The 21,412-nt window shown below is 42.8% G+C and overlaps 2 protein-coding genes across 3 annotated transcripts; one reads left to right on the top strand and one right to left on the bottom strand.

Annotated features, from left to right (window-relative positions):
* Window positions 1-293: 293 nt before the first annotated feature.
* Window positions 294-856, bottom strand: LOC125553059. Its single transcript, XM_048716812.1, has one exon. It carries the CDS (start codon window positions 826-828, stop codon window positions 457-459), a length of 372 nt encoding a protein of 123 aa, XP_048572769.1. The 5' UTR covers window positions 829-856; the 3' UTR covers window positions 294-456.
* A 13,268-nt stretch (window positions 857-14,124) lies between these two features.
* On the top strand, window positions 14,125-21,319 carry LOC125553057 (nicotinate phosphoribosyltransferase 1-like). 2 transcript variants are annotated; one of them, XM_048716809.1, is made up of 15 exons: window positions 14,125-14,419; window positions 15,128-15,272; window positions 15,603-15,722; window positions 15,813-15,947; window positions 16,025-16,086; window positions 16,474-16,549; window positions 17,411-17,512; window positions 17,947-18,063; window positions 18,530-18,588; window positions 19,340-19,514; window positions 20,006-20,140; window positions 20,242-20,340; window positions 20,486-20,594; window positions 20,727-20,839; window positions 20,935-21,319. In XM_048716809.1, exons 1-15 carry the CDS (start codon window positions 14,259-14,261, stop codon window positions 21,010-21,012), a joined length of 1,686 nt encoding a protein of 561 aa, XP_048572766.1. In that variant the 5' UTR covers window positions 14,125-14,258; the 3' UTR covers window positions 21,013-21,319. The 2 variants fall into 2 exon arrangements, with proteins under 2 accessions (XP_048572766.1, XP_048572767.1); XM_048716810.1 differs by lacking the exon at window positions 20,006-20,140.
* Window positions 21,320-21,412: the final 93 nt, after the last annotated feature.

The raw sequence follows: 21,412 nt of genomic DNA, 5'->3' as shown, positions 1-21,412 counted from the left end.
GCAGATGTGGGTCAGCGGAGGGATGGGCCGAGACGGAGAATTTTTGTTGTTTTTCTTTTGAGAGAAGAGCCTAGACAGAGATAAGGCAAATCTGGCCGAATATCGCAGGCCGACCCAGTAACACACGTGGTCGTCATGTCACCGGCCTAGCCCGCCATGAGGCTAGATGGCTTGTGTCTGGCCCGTGGCAGACCTCCCTAGGCGAGGTTCCGCATGCCAAGCACGTCACAATGCGTTTAGGAGTGAGCTGGCTCATGCACAACTCGCCAGGCATGCCGTGGGGGAAGGGTGGGTGATTCTTATTTGTGTTAGGATTTAATTATTAGAGATAATCCTTGTTGTAAATAACAGCATGCACGGGATCCTCTCGAGGCAACCGCCGCCTCGTTCGTGCGAGAACCTCTCCAGGCAACCATCGCATCCGCTCCTCGCATCCTCTCGAACAAGCGCATCTTCTCATAAGCACCGGTTCGTAGCGGCGGTAGACGCCGACAGGGCCGTCGCCGTCGCTATTGTGTTGGTGGACTTCGCCGCCACAACCGCCACGCCCGTGATCTGCGCCGGTTCGAAGGCCGCCGGAACGGTTTCCGTCGCCGCGGACCACGTCTTGGACATGGCGCCCGAGGTCGCGATGGTGCTGGGCCTTCTAATGCTCCGCCCGAACCGGCCATGCCGGCGGCGGCGCCGCTCCCGGCCTGGATTCTTGCCGGACTGGCCGCTCCAAACCTGTACGCGGACGAGGTACTGGAGCCCGCGGACGACGCAGTGGACGTCGACGTTGAGCCAGAACTTGCAACTCCTCCACCACCACGTCTGTGCCCGGTGCATGGTTGGGGGCCATGGATGGTCCTGCAACCACCCCCGCCACAAGATTACGAGGTCTAGGAGGAGGCCGAACCTGCGTCGCCTGTGCCGCCCGCGGAGCCCGAGCAGCCGGACTCCCCGCGTCTTCCATCTCCGACGCCGGCGCACGAGGCGGCCGGCGCTGGGGCTTCTTCGTCGAGCGCTAGCCTCGGGCTGCGCCTCCCCGCGCGGGCTGCTGCACTCGGGGACGTCTTCGACAACTGGGCAAGCAGCTCCACTGGCCCATCGGCGCCCCGCCGCTGGCACATAGTGCCGCGGGCCGAGCTGCAACGCAGCCGCGCGGTGGTTCTCGGACTGGCCAACGGCCACTCCAACGGCGTCGCACCTGGGACGTAGCTTCCTGGTGGATCTTCTTCAGAGGAGGAAGATGCTGCGCCGGGGCCGTCGACCTCCCGCCGGTGAGGCAGTCGCTGGAGGCGGAGATTGGTGGTAGTGGTGCAGACAGCCACCGCTCGAGTTGGATTGGGGATGATTTGTCGATGGGAACGAAGTATCCCGTCGCCTCCCCTTATCCGCTCGTGCGTGTGTATGGCTGTTGGACAGCCAGCACACTAGCCACTAATCCATGTTGTACGAGCAGCAGAGAAAAAAAAGAATAAAAAACGAAAAGAAAGAAGGTGACTTTGCCACGGTAGTAGGTTGTTCTGTTTTAGCCTATTACCATTATTTTTCGTTTTCTTTTTTGATTAGCTTCTAGTTTTTTCAGTTTTTGTACAGTATTTTCTAACATAGTACTATGTAATGTCTGCTTATGTAATGTCAACATGTTTATGGATGCAATCTTTAATTGCTACATGTTGATTGTGCTTGAAAATTATATGACTACTTTCAATTTTTGCGCATATCTTATGGATTGCACTTATGGCAATACATATAGCTTTGTTCGCAACTGTGAGGTCTACACCATCTAGTGATTACCTTCAAAGTGTTTTAAGTAACACAAGGTTGTACAAAGTACCATAAGAATAAGGTCTACGCTACTTAGTAGTGATTACCTCAAAGCAAAAATGAAAGCACACATATTATGGCACGAAAATTGCCATACGAGTGTCTATGCCACTTCATGGTGACTACCTCTATGTGTTCTACAAAACAAAGATCTACGCCATTTTATGGTGATTATCTTTTGTAGAAAGTCATATTTTGGGTCGTTTAGGCTTTTCCTAGACCTTTATATTTGATTCAAGCATTTTATTTTACACACAATTAATTTACATAAGTGTAAATTAATGGGCATGATATTTTCATGCAGGATATGGCTGACATATCCAAGAAGGAATTTGCTGAGCTTGCCATTGATGGCAGAAACTATTTAACCTGGGCCATGGATGTCAAGATCAACTTGGCGGCCAGGAATCTGATCAGCACTATAACCACACCTACTCAAGGTGCTCCTGCTATCGCAGATACGGCAAAGTATGCTTCTTTGCACTTCATTCGACACCACCTTGATCCTGCTCTGAAAGAAGAGTACATGATGGAGGAAAGTCCTCTATCATTGTGGAACTCCTTAAAGGAGCGTTATGATCAACAAAGGTCGGTGATGTTGCCTGAAGCGCAAAGAGAATGGGCACTTATCCGTTTCCAGGATTTTAAGTCCGTTGCAGCATACAATTCTGCCGTGCATTAAATCAACTCAAAGTTGAGATTCTGCAACAGTGCAGTTTCTGATGCGGATCTCATTGAAAAGACACTTTCTACTTTCCATCCTAATATGAGGATTCTTGCTGAACAACATCGTCAGCAGAAATACAAGAAGCATTCTGAGTTGATATATGCACTTCTTCAGGCAGAAAAGCACAGTGAAATTCTCGATAAGAATAATATGTCCCGTCCAACGGGAACACTGCCGCTGCCTGAAGCACATTTCAATTCTCAGAATACTCAGAAGTCTCATGGTCCCAAAAGGAACCATAGGAAGTTTAAAGGAAAGTGGAGACGCAATGAGAATCAGAATAGCAATGGAGTACAAAAGGGCAAGAATCATTTTAAGAAAAATGATAAGGGTAGCAGCTCTCAAGCTTGCTACAGATGTGGTTGTACTACTCATCATGCAAGGAAGTGTGCAACTTCTAAGCATTTGGTGACGCTGTATCAGCAATCAATTGGCAAGAGCAAGAAGGCTCAAGGGAACTAGTACGAAGCTCACTTCACTGGTCCAATGATTGAAAGTTCTCAAGGCGTTCATCAGAACGAAGTTCATGAGAACATGGAGAACCAAGATCAGGCTCAGCAAAAGGAAGGACCACCACTTACTGTTGAAGACATGGTGGATTTCACTTCTACTAATGACATATATGGGGATATGCTTTGATCTTCCAATAATGTCATAAGTATTGTGATATGTCCTTAGTTATATTATGTGTTGTAAAATAATTATGTCCTCGGACATATGGTATTGTAATAATTATGTCCTTAAACATAATGTATTATAATATGTAGCAGACATACATAGTGTGTAATGTATGTGTTATTTCTATATGAGATTGAATAAATAATGAATTTTATTCTTTTACTCTATAGAAAACTTCGAGAAACAATCCAATGGAGGAGGAAATTTGTTTAGTGGACAGTGGTGCCTCTAACACAATTCTACGAGAAGTTAAATACTTCCGAAGTCTCAAAAAGAGTACGGGAAGTGTTATGACAATTGGTGGTCATGACACAGTAATTGTTGGTTCTGGTCAAGCCACATTTACACTCCCGAATGGTACAAAACTTGAAATCTAGGAGGCTTTATTATATCCGGATTCGACTCGTACCCTGTTGAGTTTTAAGGATATCCGCATGAATGGCTACCACATTGAAACTCATGAAGACAATGCGGTTGAAAGCCTACTCATAACTCAACAGAAGGGATCCGACAAGGAAATCCTTGAGAGACTGCCTGCTCTATCTTCTGGACTATATTACACATACATCAAGCCAGAGCAACATTTGGCATACAAAATAATTTTTCAGAATCTTGACAAGTTCAAGATATGGCATGATCGCCTGGGTCATCCTGGTGTGGGGATGATGAGAAAAATTATTGATGGTTCAACTGGACACAACATAACGGTTGCTAATTTCCCCAAATCCTTGGATTTCGTATGCACTGCATGTGCAACTGGGAAATTAATCACAAGACCTTCATATCTGAAGATCAAGAATGAACCACTTAATTTTCTTGAACGCATTCAAGGAGATATATGTGGTCCAATTCAACCGTTATCGGGACCATTTAAATATTTTATGGTGCTCATTGATGCATCAACAAGATGGTCCAATGTGTGTCTATTATCAACAAGGAACCATGCTTTTGCAAAGCTGATCGCTCAAATCATTAAACTGAGGGCAAATCATCCTGAACACAGGATAAAATCCATCAGAATGGATAATGCTGCTGAATTTAGTTCACGAGCATTCAATGATTACTGCCTAGCTTTGGGCATAACTGTGGAGCATTCTGTACCATATGTACACACACAAAATGGTCTTGCGGAATCACTTATCAAGAGGATCAAGTTGATAGCAAGACCATTCCTACAGAACTGTAATCTTCCAACATCTTGTTGGGGACATGCGGTATTGCATGCCGCAGAGTTGATACAAATTCGACCAACTGCATATCATACGGCCTCCCCGTTGCAGTTAGTACGTGGAAATCAACCAAGTATTTCCCATCTTCGAAGATTCGGTTGCGCTGTGTACGTACCGATATCACCACCTCAGCGTACATCGATGGGTCCACATAGAAAAATGGGGATCTATGTGGGGTACAATTCTCCGTCGATTATAAAGTACCTGGAACCTCTAACAGGGGATCTATTTACAGCCCGGTACGCTGATGGTATCTTCGATGAGGACAATTTTCCGGCATTAGGGGGAGAAAAGAACCACGAAGAATGCCGGGAAATAGATTGAAATGTCAAAGGCATTCAGTCGTTAGATCCACGTACAAATGAATCTGAACTGGAAGTTCAGAAGATTATTAATTTGCAAAATATTGCAATAATCTGCCAGATGCATTTACTGATTATAAAGGTGTCACTAAATCCCATGTTCCTGCTATGAATGTTCCAGAGAGAGTTGAGATATCTCATAAGACCACTCGACCGCCCAAGAGGGGGAGAAAACTGGAAAAAAAGGACAATGCTTCTCAGAAGCGTCCGCGGGAAATGAGGATCCCTCAAATAGTAAATGCAGGTCAACCGCGAGTTGATATTCAACCTAGTGTTGAAAGACACCTGAAGGATCTTATGCATCCAGAACCCAGCACAACTGTGCACACAAATATTGGTGCTGGGACATCGGTACACCTTGACTCGATTGTTGTGGGAAATCACGATGAGTCAGAAGGTATTGATGAGATTTCCATCAACTATGTTGAATCAGGAGAATCATTCAATAGAAAGACTACAATTGTCGACATATTTTTCGCCTCAAAGATTGCAGATGACCTGGCATTGGATCATGAACCTAAGTCCATGGCAGAGTGTATGAAACGCTCAGACTGGTCCAACTGGAAGGTTACAATAGAGGACGAATTGCGCTCGCTTGCCAAGAGAGGGGTATTTACTGCAGCAATACCTACTCCTCCTAATGTTTTCCCCGTGGGGGGAAAATGGGTTTTTGTTCGTAAAAGGAACGAAAACAATGAGGTGGTGAGATATAAAGCGAGGCTTGTAGCACAAGGGTTTACACAGAGACCCGACATTGATTATGATGAAACATATTCTCCTGTGATGAGTGGAATCATGTACCGATACTTGATATCACTGGCAGTGCAAATGAATTTGTATATCCAATTGACGGATGTGGTGACTACATACTTATATGGGTCACTTAAAACGGATATCTATATGAAAGTTCCTGAGGGACTGAAGATTTCGGATCCAAAAGCTAATCGCAACATGTATTGCGTAAAGCTACTGAAGTCATTATACGGCTTGAGACAGTCGGGCAGAATGTGGTATAACCGACTAAGTGAGTTCCTTCTGAAGAAGGGTTACTCAAACAACAATGATTGCCCATGTGTGTTTATCAAGAAATCCACTGATGGATTTTGCATAATTTCCGTGTATGTTGATGACTTGAACATCATTGGGACTACACGAGAAATACATGAGGCATGTAATCATTTGAAGACGGAATTCGAGATGAAAGATTTGGGTAAAACCAAATTTTGTCTTGGTTTGCAACTTGAACATTTTTCTTCAGGAATACTTGTTCATCAGTCTGCTTATATCCAAAAGATATTGGAAAAGTTCAATATGAATAAAGCATACCCGTCAAAAACACCTATGGTCGTCAAATCTCTTGAAAGAGATAAAGACCCATTCAGACCTAAGGGTGATGATGAAGAGGTATTAGGACCTGAGTTTCCTTACCTCAGTGCTATTGGAGCACTAATGTATCTAGCAAACTGCACCAGGCCTGACATAGCATTTGCAGTTAATTTACTGGCTAGATACAGCGCATCACCAACAAAACGGCATTGGGTTAGTGTGAAGAATATTTTCAGATATCTTCAGGGCACCAAAGATCTTGGTTTATTCTATCAGAAAAATCAAGAGAGAACCATGGTGGGGTATTGCGATGCTGGATACATATCAGATCCCCATGATGCCAAATCGCAGACTGGTTTTGTCTTCTTACATGGAGGTACGGCCTTCTCTTGGAAGTCAACAAAGCAAACCTTAGTGGCAACCTCCACCAATCATTCTGAGATAATTGCTTTGTTCGAAGCAACACGAGAATGTGTATGGCTTCGCAGAATGATGAACTTTGTCCAAAGTTCAAGTGGGATTGGTTCGTTAAAATCACCCACCATTATCTATGAAGATAATGCTACTTGTATTGCACAAATGCAAACAGGTTATATTAAGAGCAATATTACGAAGCATATTTCTCCTAAATTATTTTATCCCCATGATCAGCAAGAAAAGGGGGAGATAAGTATTTTGCAAACGAAGTCATGCGACAATCTCGCTGATCTGTTTACTAAGTCCTTACCAAGTTCTCTGTTTCATAAACATGTAACTGGAATTGGTATGCGACGACTTCGAGACTTGCAAAATTCAGGGGGAGAAATCTCCTAAGATGTAACCTGTTAAGATCATAAGATCATTAATATTGCACTCTTTTCCTTTATGAGTTTTTTCAAATGGTTTCTCATGTAAGGTTTTTAATGAGGCAATATCAATGCAAGCATGGACATATATGTCGTTTTCTCCTTATTTTTCCACTGGGTTTTAGAAGGAGTTTTTCATGGCATATTGTATATTTCTCCTCAATTTTTCCCGCAGGGTTTTTGGAGGAAATGATTCCAAAGGATGATCAGTCACAAGGACAAGCAAGGATTAGGGGGAGTGTTAGGATTTAATTATTAGAGATAATCCTTGTTGTAAATAACAGCATGCACGGGATCCTCTCGAGGCAACCGCCGCCTCGTTCGTGCGGGAACCTCTCCAGGCAACCGTCGCATCCGCTCCTCGCATCCCCTCGAACAGGCGCATCTTCTCATAAGCGCCGGTTCCCCTTGTATAAATGTGTGATCATCAATGGAATAAGACACTTCGATCAATCATTCTCTAATAATTTGAATTGGGAGGAGGGGGCGGGGTTGGGGGAGCAGAGCACGTGGCATGCGCACGTGCACGGGTGATGGGTCTTTTTTGCACGTCTATACGATTGTTTGGCCCTTTTAGGCAGATTTTCAAAATTTTAGCCGTCATAGGGGAAATTGGTTCAAAATTGCCATGCAGGATCCATTAACTAACTAGTGATCGAGGAGTGCATAGGTCAAGTGGGAAAAACAGGGAAAGAAGGAAACCTCCCAAAAACAAAAAACAACGGAAGACCCAATTTTTTTTGGAAAAAGGAAACCAGAAAGAAACCGTAAACCAGGAAAAAAAACCAAAAACTATAAGTAGAGTTGTCCTTTTCACCTTTTTAGAAGGAAAAAAGCACATCTGTGCTTCACACATTTTTAAAAACAGTTTTTTCTGAGAAAAACATAGGAAACACCAAGCATAATCCATAAACTTGGGGAAAAAATCGAAAAACAAATAACTCAAAAATGTGGTCAGTAAAGAGGAAAAGTCGTGTTCCCGCGGAGTGCGCCCAGCGCCGACACGTTTTTTTACACACGTGATGGAGAAAGCACTTTCAGTTGGAGGGAAGGAGGTGCTAATAAAATCCGTGGCTCAAGCTATTCCTACATACTCTATGGCGTGTTTCAAACTCCCTAGAGGCTTATGCCAGCACATCAACGGCATCTTGAGGAAGTTTTGGTGGGGATCAAAAAACGGAGGAAGAAAGACCGCTTGGGTATCGTGGGAAGTCATGACGCAGCCGAAGTTCATGGGAGGTATGGGGTTTCGCGATATCGAGCTTTTCAACCTAGCCTTGCTTGCAAGGCAAGCTTGGCGACTTCTCCAAGAGCCAAACTCCCTGAGCGCTCGGATTCTTAAAGTAGTTTACTACCCTACCTCATCAATCCTCGAAGCAGAACTTGGCAAGAACCCTTCACAGTTTTGGCGCTCCCTGATGGAAGGAAGAGACACCTTACGACTGGGACTAGTAAAACGAATTGGCTCCGGTGAACTTACTAACATCTGGAGTGATAACTGGATACCACGAGACTTCAAGCTTCGACCGGTATGTCCCAAAACGCTGAACCCTCCTCAAATGGTATCCGAACTTATTGACCCGATCACATCATCTTGGGACATGGACAAGCTTGAGACCCACTTTTACATGATGGACAAGGAAGCAATTTGCAATATTCCGCTAAGCTCCCGTGTACGGGAAGACTTCTGGGCGTGGCATTATGAAAGGAAGGGAATATTCACTGTCAGGTCAGCATACAAGCTCCTGTCTGCAACAAAACAGCAACGCACGGACTGGCTGGAAAACAACGAGGGTCACTCGCGTGTTGATTCAGACCGCAGGTCTTGGTCTACGCTTTGGGGCGCTGTAGTTCCCTCGAAAGTACGCATCTTTGCCTGGCGTTTGGCGAAGACTTCTATTCCAACAGGAGAGGTACGGAAGCATCGAAGCATGACTGACTCGGCGGAGTGCTCGATCTGTCACGCAACAGTCGACACTTGGCGCCATTCTCTCTTTGACTGCCGCATGGCCCGGTGTGTCTGGGCCCTCATCGAAGAGGATCTGTTGGAAACAATCATCTCAAACAGAGAGACGGATGCCAAGCTATGGATGTTATGGCTTGTTGACACACTACCTTCGACGGACCTAGCTCAAGCGCTGGTCACCATGTGGGCCATCTGGTGGGCAAGACGTCGGGCTATACATGACAACCAATTTCAGAGTCCACTAAGTACCCACACTTTCATCAAGAAGTTTTTAGCCGAACTCGACATGCTCCCAGTCAGAAAATCAAGGCCCAAGGACTTGCATGTAGTGTCCAGGGACCTGCATGTAAATAGCAGGGACCTGCATGCAACAGATGGGGGTCACGTGATTCCAAATCGTTCCAACTGGCTCCCGCCCGAGCTTCATGATGCTAAAATGAATGTGGACGCCGGGTTTTCCAAGGTTGGAGATAGAGCGGCCTCAGCAGTGGTATGCAGGGACAAACGGGGTAAGTATCTAGGGGCCTCAGCAGTCATCTATGAAGGCCGATCTGACCCTACCATCCTTGAGGCTCAGGCTTGTAGTGAGGCTCTCTCACTTGCAGCAGATTTACATAGTCAATCCTTCTGTGTTGCATCTGATTGTCTGGAAGTGGTGTCGAATATACAAGTTGAAGCTCCTTGCAACTATCATTCCATCTTGCAAGACATCAAACATCAACGGCGGCAATTCCAGGATGTAGAGTTTATACATGAAAATAGAAAGCACAATGGAGAAGCCCATGCCTTGGCGAAGGCTGCGGCTTCTCTAAGTCCCGGGCGCCACGTGTGGCTTAGCATCTTGCCCGAAATTATCTGTATCCCTATGTTTTTGAACTTCTAATAAAGGATACATCAGCTCAAAAAAAATAACCAAGTGCCTCACTCACAACCCATCAAAAGTACCCGCTGGGTTTCCCCGAAGGGTGCCCCTTAATTAGCTTGTCCCTATTTAGCGCATACGATGCTGGGTGACGCGCAACCCCTGCTCCCTCGCGCGCTCTTCTGGGCCAGCCCATATTTGGGGTGGGTGTGCCCCTCCTTTTTAATTACATATTTTCCTGTTTTAAGCTTCTATAAAAAAATGGTCAGGATTTTTTAAAAAAATCTGAATTTCACAAAATACTCATGATTTTGATTTTTTTTAAAATAAAATTGTTCTAGGTTTCCAAAAAACGTTCCAAATTCAATTTTTAACGAATTTGGATAATGTTAATATTTTAGAGATATACACGAATTTCAATTTTTTAGCGAATTCTAAAAAAGTTCACAAAATTTTGAAAATATTCGCGAATTATTAAAACGTGATTTTTAAAATATTCATGAATTTCAAGAAATGATCATGCATTCAAAAAAAGTTCACGAATTTCATAAAATACTCCCAAATTTTAAGAAATTTCACGAATTTCATTAAATGATTGCAAAGATGATAAATGTTTGAATTTTAAAAAATATTTTAAATTGAATAAAATTTCACAAATTTCAATAAATATTGGTGAAGTTCAAAAAATTCTTGGGATCTTCAAAATTGTCCATAAATTTCAAAAAGTGTTTGCACATTTGAAAAGCACGAATTTAAAAATTAGTATAGACCTTTGAAAAATTATATTAATTTGAAAATCGCTAAATTTTCACAAAAACCTTGCCAATTGAAATAACAAGGAAAATAAACATGAAAAAGAAAGAACAGAGAATCTTTATCTTTACCTAATAATAAAGAGAATTGGGTTTCTGCCTGTATGTCGTCACGCGCGTTTTTGCATAAAAGCCCCTTGGTTTATATGAAATTAACCTGTAGTCGGATTTTACGTGTGTTCTGGATGAGATAACGTTTCGTTTTTGCATAAAACCCCTTGCGACCACTGGCCACAACCGCCACTTATCCATTGCCGGCATCCACCGCCGGGGACGCGCCGCCGCTTGCCGCTGGCGTCCACGCTGCAGAAGCCAAGGACGGCGTGATGCGTCGCGGCGGGCGTCCATGCCGCCCGAGCCCAGGAAAGGGCCGAAGCGTTAGAGAGCGCGGCGGACAGGAAATCGCCAGAGGTGGCCTTGGCCTGCACGAGGGCGAGCTCGCAGGCGCGCTTGCGGCGGGCGAGCCTAGCCCGCAAGTCCTCCCGCTGCTTGGCGAGGCCCTTGGCCTTCACGAAGAAATTGAATTAGCACAACCAGCAGCGTCCGGAGTGACGATTTACAATTGAATCAGATGATGGGGATAAGAATGAACGCAAAGAGGAGTCCTGGTCACCATCAGAGCAATGTCACAGCCGCCATCAGATGCTTCAGGCGAGCGGCACCGGCGCTCCCGTCGGCGAGGGGCGGCTTGCCCGACCGGCGGTCCACGCGCAGGTGCGCCCCACGCGAGCGAGGCGAGGGACGGCCCGGGACGGGTCGATGGAGGCACTGTCGTCATCATCCTCACATATGATGGAGGCGAGGCATAGGGTCGCGGCGGCGGTCGCATGGGAGATGTTCGCCAACGGCCGAAGAACTCGGAGGTGGCGGCGGCACGACGAAGGTCGTGGTGGTAGCAGGAGCGAGGCTCCCTGCGTGCTTCCTCTGCTCATTGCCAAGGGAAGAAGACAGGACTGAGATGTAGGGGAGGAAGAGAGGGAGAAGGAGGTACCGCGGGGAGGCACTGGAGCACCGGTGGGGGTGGGGCGGCGTGCGCGAGGGCGAAGACGAAGGAGGAGGCGGCCGAGGGGCTCGGTGGTGGCCTTGATCTGATCTGGATCGAGAACTCTGCGGGGAGGCCTTGAAGCCGTGGCGGCCATTGAGAGGGATTGGAGTGTCGTTCCTCGTTGGATAGAGAGTAGGGGAGAGAAGAGAGGAAGGGAATCGGGAGCATGGGGGAGAAGAAGAAGGCATGGGGAGAGATGAGGAAACGAAACGTGTTGGACAGATAGACAGTGTTCGTGTGGGTTCGGACGACACGTTTCGTTTTCTTTTTCTTTTTTTGAGCCACAGCTGGATAAGTTGTTGCAACGAACACCGGAGTGGGCTGGACACAGGGGCACTCACCAAAATAGAGATTAGCTAGATTTGATAATATAAATAACTAGGTAGATGAAAGAAAAGAACTGACTACGAGGGACACACTTCTTTACCCATCAAATCGCTCGGCCGTGCATGCATTTTTTCTTCTTCTCTGATTCTACATGCACATGATTGGTTTTGGTTCTACATTTTTTTTTCATCCATTTGTGTTTTTTGACGTACTCATATTAACTACATAGCTCATGTCACACACGGTGGTAACATGTATATCTGGACGACCAATAAAATAAATACATAAATTATCTCCGGGCGCTGCTGATTTCGGTTTATACGAGTGCATAGTAAAATATCGGCACCAAAACATAGGCATTTACATGTCATGGCCACTGAGTCTTTAACCATTCTCAATAAGGTTGATGTTCCGAATCAGGAACAAGATGACAAGCTTGATGTCCTTGAATATGGTCATGTTGAAGGTGGTACGGAGGAACAAGGAAACCAACTTATACATCCTTTTTACCCAAACATTAATGTAAAATTACTTTTGAAGTATTGCATATACATCATTTTTATTGTCTAATGTCCGTGCAATGGTTAATATGCTGGTGTGGTATGCTTTGGCATTACTCATCGACATACTGATCTACAACTTCGTAGTGAAGTCAGACGTAAAACATGAAGTATATAGCAATGCTTTTACTTTAATATCATTTTTCTGCAATGTAAATTGCTTCAAGGAAAAACATGATACTCTAGCATGGAAACAACACGTATATTCTGATGCTTATGTCCAGCGCAATTAGATTTATTTATAAGTAGCTACGTATGCTCAATTTATGATGCAAATTTTATATTAAAACGCTACATATGCTCAATTTATGATGCAATTTTTTATCAATTTTTTTAATAAACAACAGATTCATATAGTATCCAAAACTCTCATGCAGAAAAGCAATTTGGATGGCAATCTCGAGTCATGGATGACAAAGAACAAATAAGAAAAGGAGATAAAGAGTGGTATGTATGAATGAACGATGAAGAAAAATAGGAAAAACTGAAAAAGTCACGTGAAGCCTATCAACAAAGCAAAAGAACTAAAAATTTGACCCGGTTGCAAAAAAATACACACAAGAAAAGAAAAAAAATACAAACATGAAGCCAACACAGAAGATAAAAAAGTGTGCATAAAAAAGGCAGAAAAACGCAAATATGCAACCAAAACAAAAGAACCAAAAACTGAGGCGCAACACACTAAGCAAAGGTTGAACTTTTTTTTTGCGGGAACACTTGTATTACTCAAATGACAATGTCCTTACAATCATCAAGGGAAATACCCAAGACTTCCTCTGGCCCAGACCCTAGCCAGGTCATAGTTTGCCCCTCAACTCGAGCAAACCTAGCTAAATTATCACTAGCTTTGTTTTGGGCACGCGATACATGAGTAATACAAGTTTGTCTAAGACGAAATAAAAGTCTAATTTCATTCACCAAGGAGGCATAAACTGAACGATCAACTTCCTCAGAAGATATCAAAGATACTGCCATGCTTGAAGCAAAGGTTGAACTGCGATGGAGAAATCCTACATATATCGCGATAGCACAGGAAGTTATACATTTATGCGACAAGGACTTCGTAGTGAGCACACACACAACATGCTCGAACACTAGGCGAAGTATATGACATTTTTACCATGTGATATCAGTAACTCAACATAAGAGTTGTGTGTATGATTTTTTTATCATCAATACGATGGTTAATTTACTGGTGAGATATCTGTTGTCACTATATATTATCGGTCTAATCTACAATGTCACATTGAAGTCATACAATCATACAAAAAACATCATGTGTGCTCTTACTTCGAAAATCCTTTTAATTAGTAAATGAACTCTTGAAGAATATGCCTCAAAGTAGTGAAAAATTGCACTCAGCATAAGTCCTCTGTGCACCACCCTCTCTTCAACCATTGCCCATCCATCCCGTAGCAACGCACGGGCATTCTTTCTAGTAAGAAAATAAGAAAATGAAAAGGCAAAAAGAGAGACAGAAAACGGACAGAGAAAATTCAGTAACAGGCTAATGGGCTGGCATATTACCGCACGTGGGGGTGCGCGTCTGGTCGCTATCCGCCGACCCGCGCGGGGAATAGGATTCCCCTTTCTCCAGTTTCCCCTTCGCAGTACCATCGGCTGCCTGCGAGATTCCCCTCCCTCCTCCACCCGCTCCACTCCGACCTCGCCGCTCTCCAGCTCCGCCCCCTCCCTCCTCTCGGGAAGATGGCCGCGGCGGCGCTGACGAACGGGGACGTGCGCGCCGGCGGCGGGGGCGCGGTGCCGCGGCCGACGAACCCGATGGTCACGCCCCTGCTCACCGACCTCTACCAGTTCTCCATGGCCTACGCCTACTGGAAGGCCGGCAAGCACCTCGACCGCGCCGTGTAAGCACCCTCAAACTCACCCAACCCCCGCTCGCTCTACTGCATACGCGCCGTTTGCTGTTGAGCTCCGCGGCGGAGTGACGGTTCAGGAACAGTGGGCAGTTTCCGGCTCCGCCGAATCAGGCGCGGGGGCGGCCCAGTTTGCTGCTGAAGTTTAGGATCTGTGCTGTGCAGCCGTCTCCCGGATTCGAGCTCCGGGGAGCTTTCGTGCTGTCAAATTTGGACCCGTGTGATGTCTCTGTTAATTCAGTTTGCTAGTCAAGTGTTCCATTTAAGGGACTATTAGGTTCGATGGATAAAACTTGTGTGGTGGATAGTTTGGCGGTTGCTCCATTATTGCAGAACAGTAGAAATTGGCGGTCGTTTTTATTGAGAGAAATAAATAAACCATGTTTGATGCAGCCTAAGCGGAATCTGAGACGAAAACTTATGCTGATGGAATATGTGTATAGATTCAGTGATACCCACCGTTGATAAAAGCAAGCAGTAAACCAAGTATCAAGCTTGCTTGCCAATGTTAAAAACCGATGCAAATAGTCTATAACCAAGCAATCGCACGCACATGTTACAAGCTTACTGTTTCTGGAGGTTATATCAAGCATAGCCGCAGTGTTAATTATAACCATATGGATGAGGCCAGCCATGTGCGTAATTGAATTATCATGTTCTTATGCTTGTTGATGTTTATTGTGAACCTACTGTTTTCAGCTTTGATCTTTACTTCCGGAAGAGCCCCTTTGCTGGTGAGTTCACCGTCTTTGGGGGCCTTGAAGAGTGTATACGGTTTATTGCCAACTTCAAGTTCAAAGAAGAGGAAATCAATTTTCTGCGGGCTGCACTACCTACATGTGAGGTAGGATTATTGGAATGCCAATGTTATAGAAAAAATGTGGATCATTTTATGGGAATCCTGCACTCTATCCAGATCATGCTCATGCTCGTGTATGAATGGGTTTAGTTGAGTTGAATGCTCATACAAGTGGAAGGATCAGGGTACTTCACAATAAGCTAAAGGGATCCTTCTGGATGCCCCCTGAACCCATCCACCATCCAAAATGCCAATGAGCAAACAAAATCCAAATATAATTTTAATTGTCACTCTTAAGTAAACTCATTCTTGTTTAGATAACCATTTTCATCTTTGCGTGCAACTAAACCTGTATGCTTACTTTTATTTTGGTAGGATGGCTTCTTTGAGTACCTCAGTTCAATTGACTGCTCAGATGTTGAGGTTTATGCCATCCCTGAGGGTTCTGCTGTGTTTCCTAAGGTTCCACTGATGATAATCGAAGGACCTGTTGCGGTAAGTACCAGGAGCTGGTTAGCAAAAAAAAACATCCATATTGTCGTATTTACCTTTTTGTTTACTTTTGCCTTTTAATTTTCGTCCCAGGTTGTCCAACTTCTTGAAACTCCATTTTTAAGTCTGGTGAACTATGCTTCATTGGTTACTACAAATGCTGCAAGGCACCGCCTTGTAGCAGGGAAGCCAAAGAATTTACTTGAATTTGGACTTCGACGGGCTCAAGTGGGTCTTACTTTGTTTCGTTTTGCTTCTTTTGATTCATTATCCTTAACATGGACTTATGAGCACATGTCTATCAGGGGCCAGATGGAGGAATCAGTGCATCAAGATATTCTTATATGGGAGGATTTGATGCAACGAGGTATGATCTGCTCACACAATGAGCACAATATGTACCTTTACAATTTTCCCATAGTCTCTTTCTATCTGCATTCAAACATTTTTGTTATGTCTTCATAGGTCTTAGCTTTGTAAATTATTTGCTGGGTGCTCATGGTAGGCGATATATATTTGGGTCTCTTCTGCTACTGATGCAAACTATTGTTAACTCTCTAGATTAGGATCACATGGTTTCTTGAACTGGACTATATAGTTTTAAAACTATGTTAAGTCATCATTAGATGATAAATATTCTTACTCAATACTTGAACATGTGAACCAACTTGAAGTTATACCGAAGGCCGTACAATGCTTATCCAAACAGACATTCATCATAATAAGCAATAATCTGACATTCCTACCCGGGCAGCAATGTTGCAGCAGGAAGGTTGTTTGGGATACCAATACGTGGGACTCACTCACATGCATTTGTGAGCTCTTTCCTGGTTAGTAGTTACTTTCAGGTCTTGCTATGCTTATGAATAAATTTGCTGGTGTTTGGGACTTGCTTCAACTTTGTTGTTTAATAGTTGAAATACCATTCCTGTCCAGGAAAGAAACATATGCCATGTTCTAATAATTCTTCATGGATAAGCTTGATGTTCTCCAGAATGTATCCGACATGGATTGTGTTTATTGCCGTTCATCTAGCACAAGCTTGCTTCTTTCTCTAGTTCCCCTCTTTTCATCTCGCGCAATTCCAGTTTGGACCAACTATTTCATACTTTGAGGAAGGATCCATCCAGATATAGAGTATGCAGTTGGGCCAAAATTTCCTAACCAGTTGCACTTGTATTGAATACATAGATGAACATAAATCATTCATCAATCTGTTGATATTAGTCAATCCCTTTGACATTGTCACATTGATATTCAAATGCAAATAGTGAAAAAAAGTATATATATTTGGTGAGCAAAGCTAAGCGTATGATTATTAAATACTCCCTCCGTTCCATATTAGTTGTTGCTGAAATAAATGTAGACGTATTTCAGTGCTAGATACATCCGTTTGAGCGACAACTAATATGGGACAGAGGGAGTAGTTAATAATAGCATCTGGCTACTGGCTAGTACGAGCAAAAATCTAAGTCACTTAATTTTCACCCAGTTAAGACACAATAGATCTGACCATTTAAAAGAGAAACCCATGAGGTAAATGTACAAGATGCAATATATGTTTTACATCATGAACCTTGCAACTTTCATTAAATTTGTTTGATCCTGAATTTCGTCAATTTTTTTACCGGTGAGAACTAAATCTCTTTTATACCAGGGGTCTTCTTTGCTAATGTATTTGTTGACTGTAGGGTCTTGATGAAATCATTGACAAAGCACTTTCTAGCTCTGATGGTTTGAACAAATGTGAAGACTTTGTCTCTCTAGTGCAGAATTGGCTGGTTAAGATTCAGGTGTGATAAAATACCAGTTATTTTGTTAATCCCTTTGCTCATGTTACTGAAGTTTTATATAGACTTTTCCTCTTGATAATTTAAACATTGTTTGATGCTTGTGATTGGCTGTACCTATTTAAATGCTTTTTTAGTGAACAAACTTGATACAATTCTTGTCATCTTATCTGGCCTATTAGAATAAGAGATTAAGAGGTACAGTTGAAGTTGAGGTGACTAGTTGTCAAAGTACCACCTGCAAACTATTAAGCTTAACAACGTGGCTTTACAGTTTAAATTATACAGATTACATATCAGAAATATTGTACTTATCCATGAAGGTTCTCTTACTTGCAAGTTGCTACATAATTCCTCTGTAACTTGTTTCTATAGAACTTATGGCTAGTAATTTATGTTCAAGTATTCAAGATCTGTCCTTACATTCTTCTTTTCAGGATGCTAGTTCATTGCGTGGTTCCTTTGGCGAGACAAATCAAAGTGAGTTGGCTGCATTCACATCATATGCACTGGCATTTCCAAACTCCTTCCTGGCCCTGGTGGACACATACGATGTTAGTTAATCTTGCTCTGCATTAGTGTACTTGCTTTCTACGGCATGGCCTACATATTCATCTGTTCAGGAGTTTTTTTTTAAGCTGACTTGCTTAAACCGACTTGTTTCTGTATGTTCACGGCATGGCCTTACAGATTTCTACGGCATTACTTAAAACATGTTTTCGGTGACATGCTTAAACTGACTTGTTTCTGTATGTTCCTTCTTTTCTGGTTATGGATTAAAATATGTATATCTAGCCCATATATGTTGAATCTTCTGTTCATGTAACTGTTTTAAATTATTATCCAAGCAAATTTAAAATGTGCTACTGTAGGGGCCTCCCCTATAATTTTCCTTTTTTGAAAATGTGTCCCCTTGACTTTAACAACTCTAGTTATTTCAGGACTGACCTTGACAGAACTAATGCATTAACTCAGGTTATATATGGGCATGGTTGATGTTTAAGTATGTATTGTTGCTAGGTCATGAGAAGTGGAGTGCCAAACTTCTGCGCTGTTGCTTTAGCTCTCAATGATATGGGGTACTATTGCCTCACCACTTCTTTATATTTTAGTATTTTCTTCTTATTTGCCCAACTTGCTTCTGTTACATGTGAAGTTATAGCTGATGATAACACAAAATAAAATGAAGCTTTCTCCTGGGTGTGTTTCCTTGCTAATACTTTTCAGATACTTTCTAGTTTCTACATACGTATAGTTTGTTTATTTTGAGTTTTTCTTCCATTATTATACATAAAAGTTGCATGTTTGAATTCATATGCTTGGACTAGCTTTATTTTTCATACCTAATGGGTCACTGATGCCTAACTTGTTGATCCTAGACCTCACAGCGTAGACATTTGATACCAACCATGCACCCTTGTTGTGATATGTAACATTAATTATTATCAAGTCTCTCATCTATTTTGAACAAGCATCTTGAGCATAAGCAGAAACACCAACTGGTTATACCGCCTCATCCCTTTGCTTTAGAAATTTAGGTTTCTTGATTGCATTTTTTGGTTACTTTAGGAATTTAATTACATCCCTTGCTGAACTTTAGGAATTTAATTACATCCCTTGCTGAACTTTAGGAGTAAGATCTGCCTGCAACATGTTAGCTGCTGTTTGAACAACAAATGATTTAAAAGAAGGGATGGATTTAGTTGACAGGTCTGGCTAGTGACTATATTCGACTTCCTTATCACACTTACGTATTTGAGCTGAAATTTGGATCTATTGTTGATTCATAAACCTTAGTTGTTAAGCATTAATGAAAACTTTTCGTTTCAGGTATAAGGCAGTTGGAATTAGGTTAGACTCTGGTGATTTAGCATATCTGTCTATTGAGACACGCAAGTTCTTCTGTGCAATTGAAAAAGAATTTGGGGTTGTTGGCTTTGGAAAAACGAATATTACAGCAAGCAATGATCTCAATGAGGAAACAATTGATGCATTGAACAAGCAGGTAAGCTGTACTCTAGAAGTCCAGATAGTTTGCTGCATACCACACCTTTCGAGCTATTATTAAGTTTCTATATTTATCTAGTGAAATACCTTGAAAGCTTTTCAACAATTTTACATTCAGATGGTTGCTACTTGTTAATGGTTTTGGTCATTTGGTGGTTTTGCCATCTGATAGTCTTTGTTGGTTTTAATTAACCATGAAAGTGAGTAAAAAGTATGCCCAGAATTGTAAAACTAATTTTAGATAAATATTAAGAGAAAACTTACCCAGCTGGTCCTGACAATTGACAACTTACTACAAAGTTTAAGGTTTGCTTCAAAATACTTGGTATCAGTCTATCATCTGCTGAATGAAACTTTTGCTGTATTGAAATCCAGCGCTTAACATGCCTGTGAATTTGATGGAAGACATCTGCTCTGCTCAAAGACATCTGTTTTTCTGCCTTCACCATGGTAGATGGCTTGGTGAATGACTATTGACTTTTTGTTTAGGGTCATGAGGTAGACTCATTTGGCATTGGCACCTACCTAGTTACCTGCTATGCACAAGCAGCACTTGGTTGTGTATTCAAGTTAGTTGAAATTAACAAACAGCCTCGTATTAAACTCTCTGAAGATGTCACAAAGGTATATATGTTAGTACCCATTACTAGTATTCAAAGTGAAAAGATATAGCTTTAGCAACCTCTGGTGTACCAGAATGAATAATTTGTAGGTCTGTGCTCCAGGTATCGATACCATGTAAAAAACGATGCTACAGATTGTATGGAAAAGAAGGTTATCCTTTAGTTGATATAATGACCGGACAAGACGAGCCAAGCCCAAAGGTAAACAATATTCATGTCGTTTGAGCAGTAAGCCTGCATCAAATAATGTGTCCACTTAAGAACTCTGCTACCAAACATTTACTTATAATTAGTTAGCAGATATTTATATGTTCGTGGGCTTGATCATTATTGCATTCCTTGATAGGTTGGTGAGAGGATTCTGTGTCGTCACCCTTTCATCGAGTCAAAGAGAGCTCATGTTGTTCCACAGCATGTCGAGGAGTTGTTGAAGTGCTACTGGCCTGGACATTCATGTATGTGTATCCACTCGAGTAGCTTCTACTGAATCTGGTCCATCTGAATGTATACGTCATAAATCATAACTTGTGTGTCTCAAGTTGAGAAGGACATTGATCCCAATCTTTATCCTCTTGTCAATGCCGAAGCCGTACAAAGGGAGGAGCTGCCATCCCTCAATGAGAACAGGAGTCGGTGCATGCGTCAGCTGGAACGGATGAGGCCGGACCATCTGAGGAAGTTAAATCCAACACCATACAAGGTTCGATCAATTACTGTTAAGCTTGATGTCACTTATCTGATCCCCTTGCATCTCAATCTCACCATGCACACGCGCTCTGCGCGCCTCTTGATCAGGTGAGCGTGAGCGCCCAGCTCTACGATTTCATCCATTTCCTGTGGCTCAACGAAGCTCCAGTCGGCGAACTGCAATGAAGACAGATGACAACGGGAGCATCCAGCACCGGATCGAATCCCGATAGCCTGTTTTCTCTTTCAAGAATAACGCATGTGTATCTTCCACGATACACTGGAAGGTGTTCATGTCGAAAGGACACGGCCTCAACATATATAGTGCTCATGTGCTCAACAAGCATCACACCAGTGTATGCACTATCGACTTTAACAGAGTACCATGCTGTTGTGCTCTGAAAAAAATAAATATAATTCTCTTGCAAGGATATGAAAAATATAATGGTGAGAAGCTGAGGTGAAATATGGAAACTATCTTTGCCTCACTTTCTATGAATGTGTTAGGGACTTGGGGTGTCTTTGATTCACATGATTCTAAAAATGTATAGATATATAAAAAAAACTTAGAATTGAGATACCATGC

The sequence above is a fragment of the Triticum urartu genome, chromosome 4 (assembly GCF_003073215.2).
Source record: "Triticum urartu cultivar G1812 chromosome 4, Tu2.1, whole genome shotgun sequence".
Lineage (NCBI taxonomy): Eukaryota > Viridiplantae > Streptophyta > Magnoliopsida > Poales > Poaceae > Triticum > Triticum urartu.
Note: the sequence above shows the minus strand (reverse complement) of the source record. Positions and strands in the feature narration are given on the sequence as shown.

Coding starts and splice junctions, on each gene's coding strand:
- LOC125553059 (XM_048716812.1), bottom strand. CDS start 828: ATGCACCGGGCACAGACGTGGTGGTGGAGGAGTTGCAAGTTCTGGCTC.
- LOC125553057 (XM_048716809.1), top strand. CDS start 14,259: ATGGCCGCGGCGGCGCTGACGAACGGGGACGTGCGCGCCGGCGGCGGG. Junction 17,513..17,946: donor ATTGGCTGGTTAAGATTCAG/GTGTGATAAAAT, acceptor TCTTCTTTTCAG/GATGCTAGTTCATTGCGTGG. Junction 20,141..20,241: donor TCTCTGAAGATGTCACAAAG/GTATATATGTTA, acceptor TCTGTGCTCCAG/GTATCGATACCATGTAAAAA.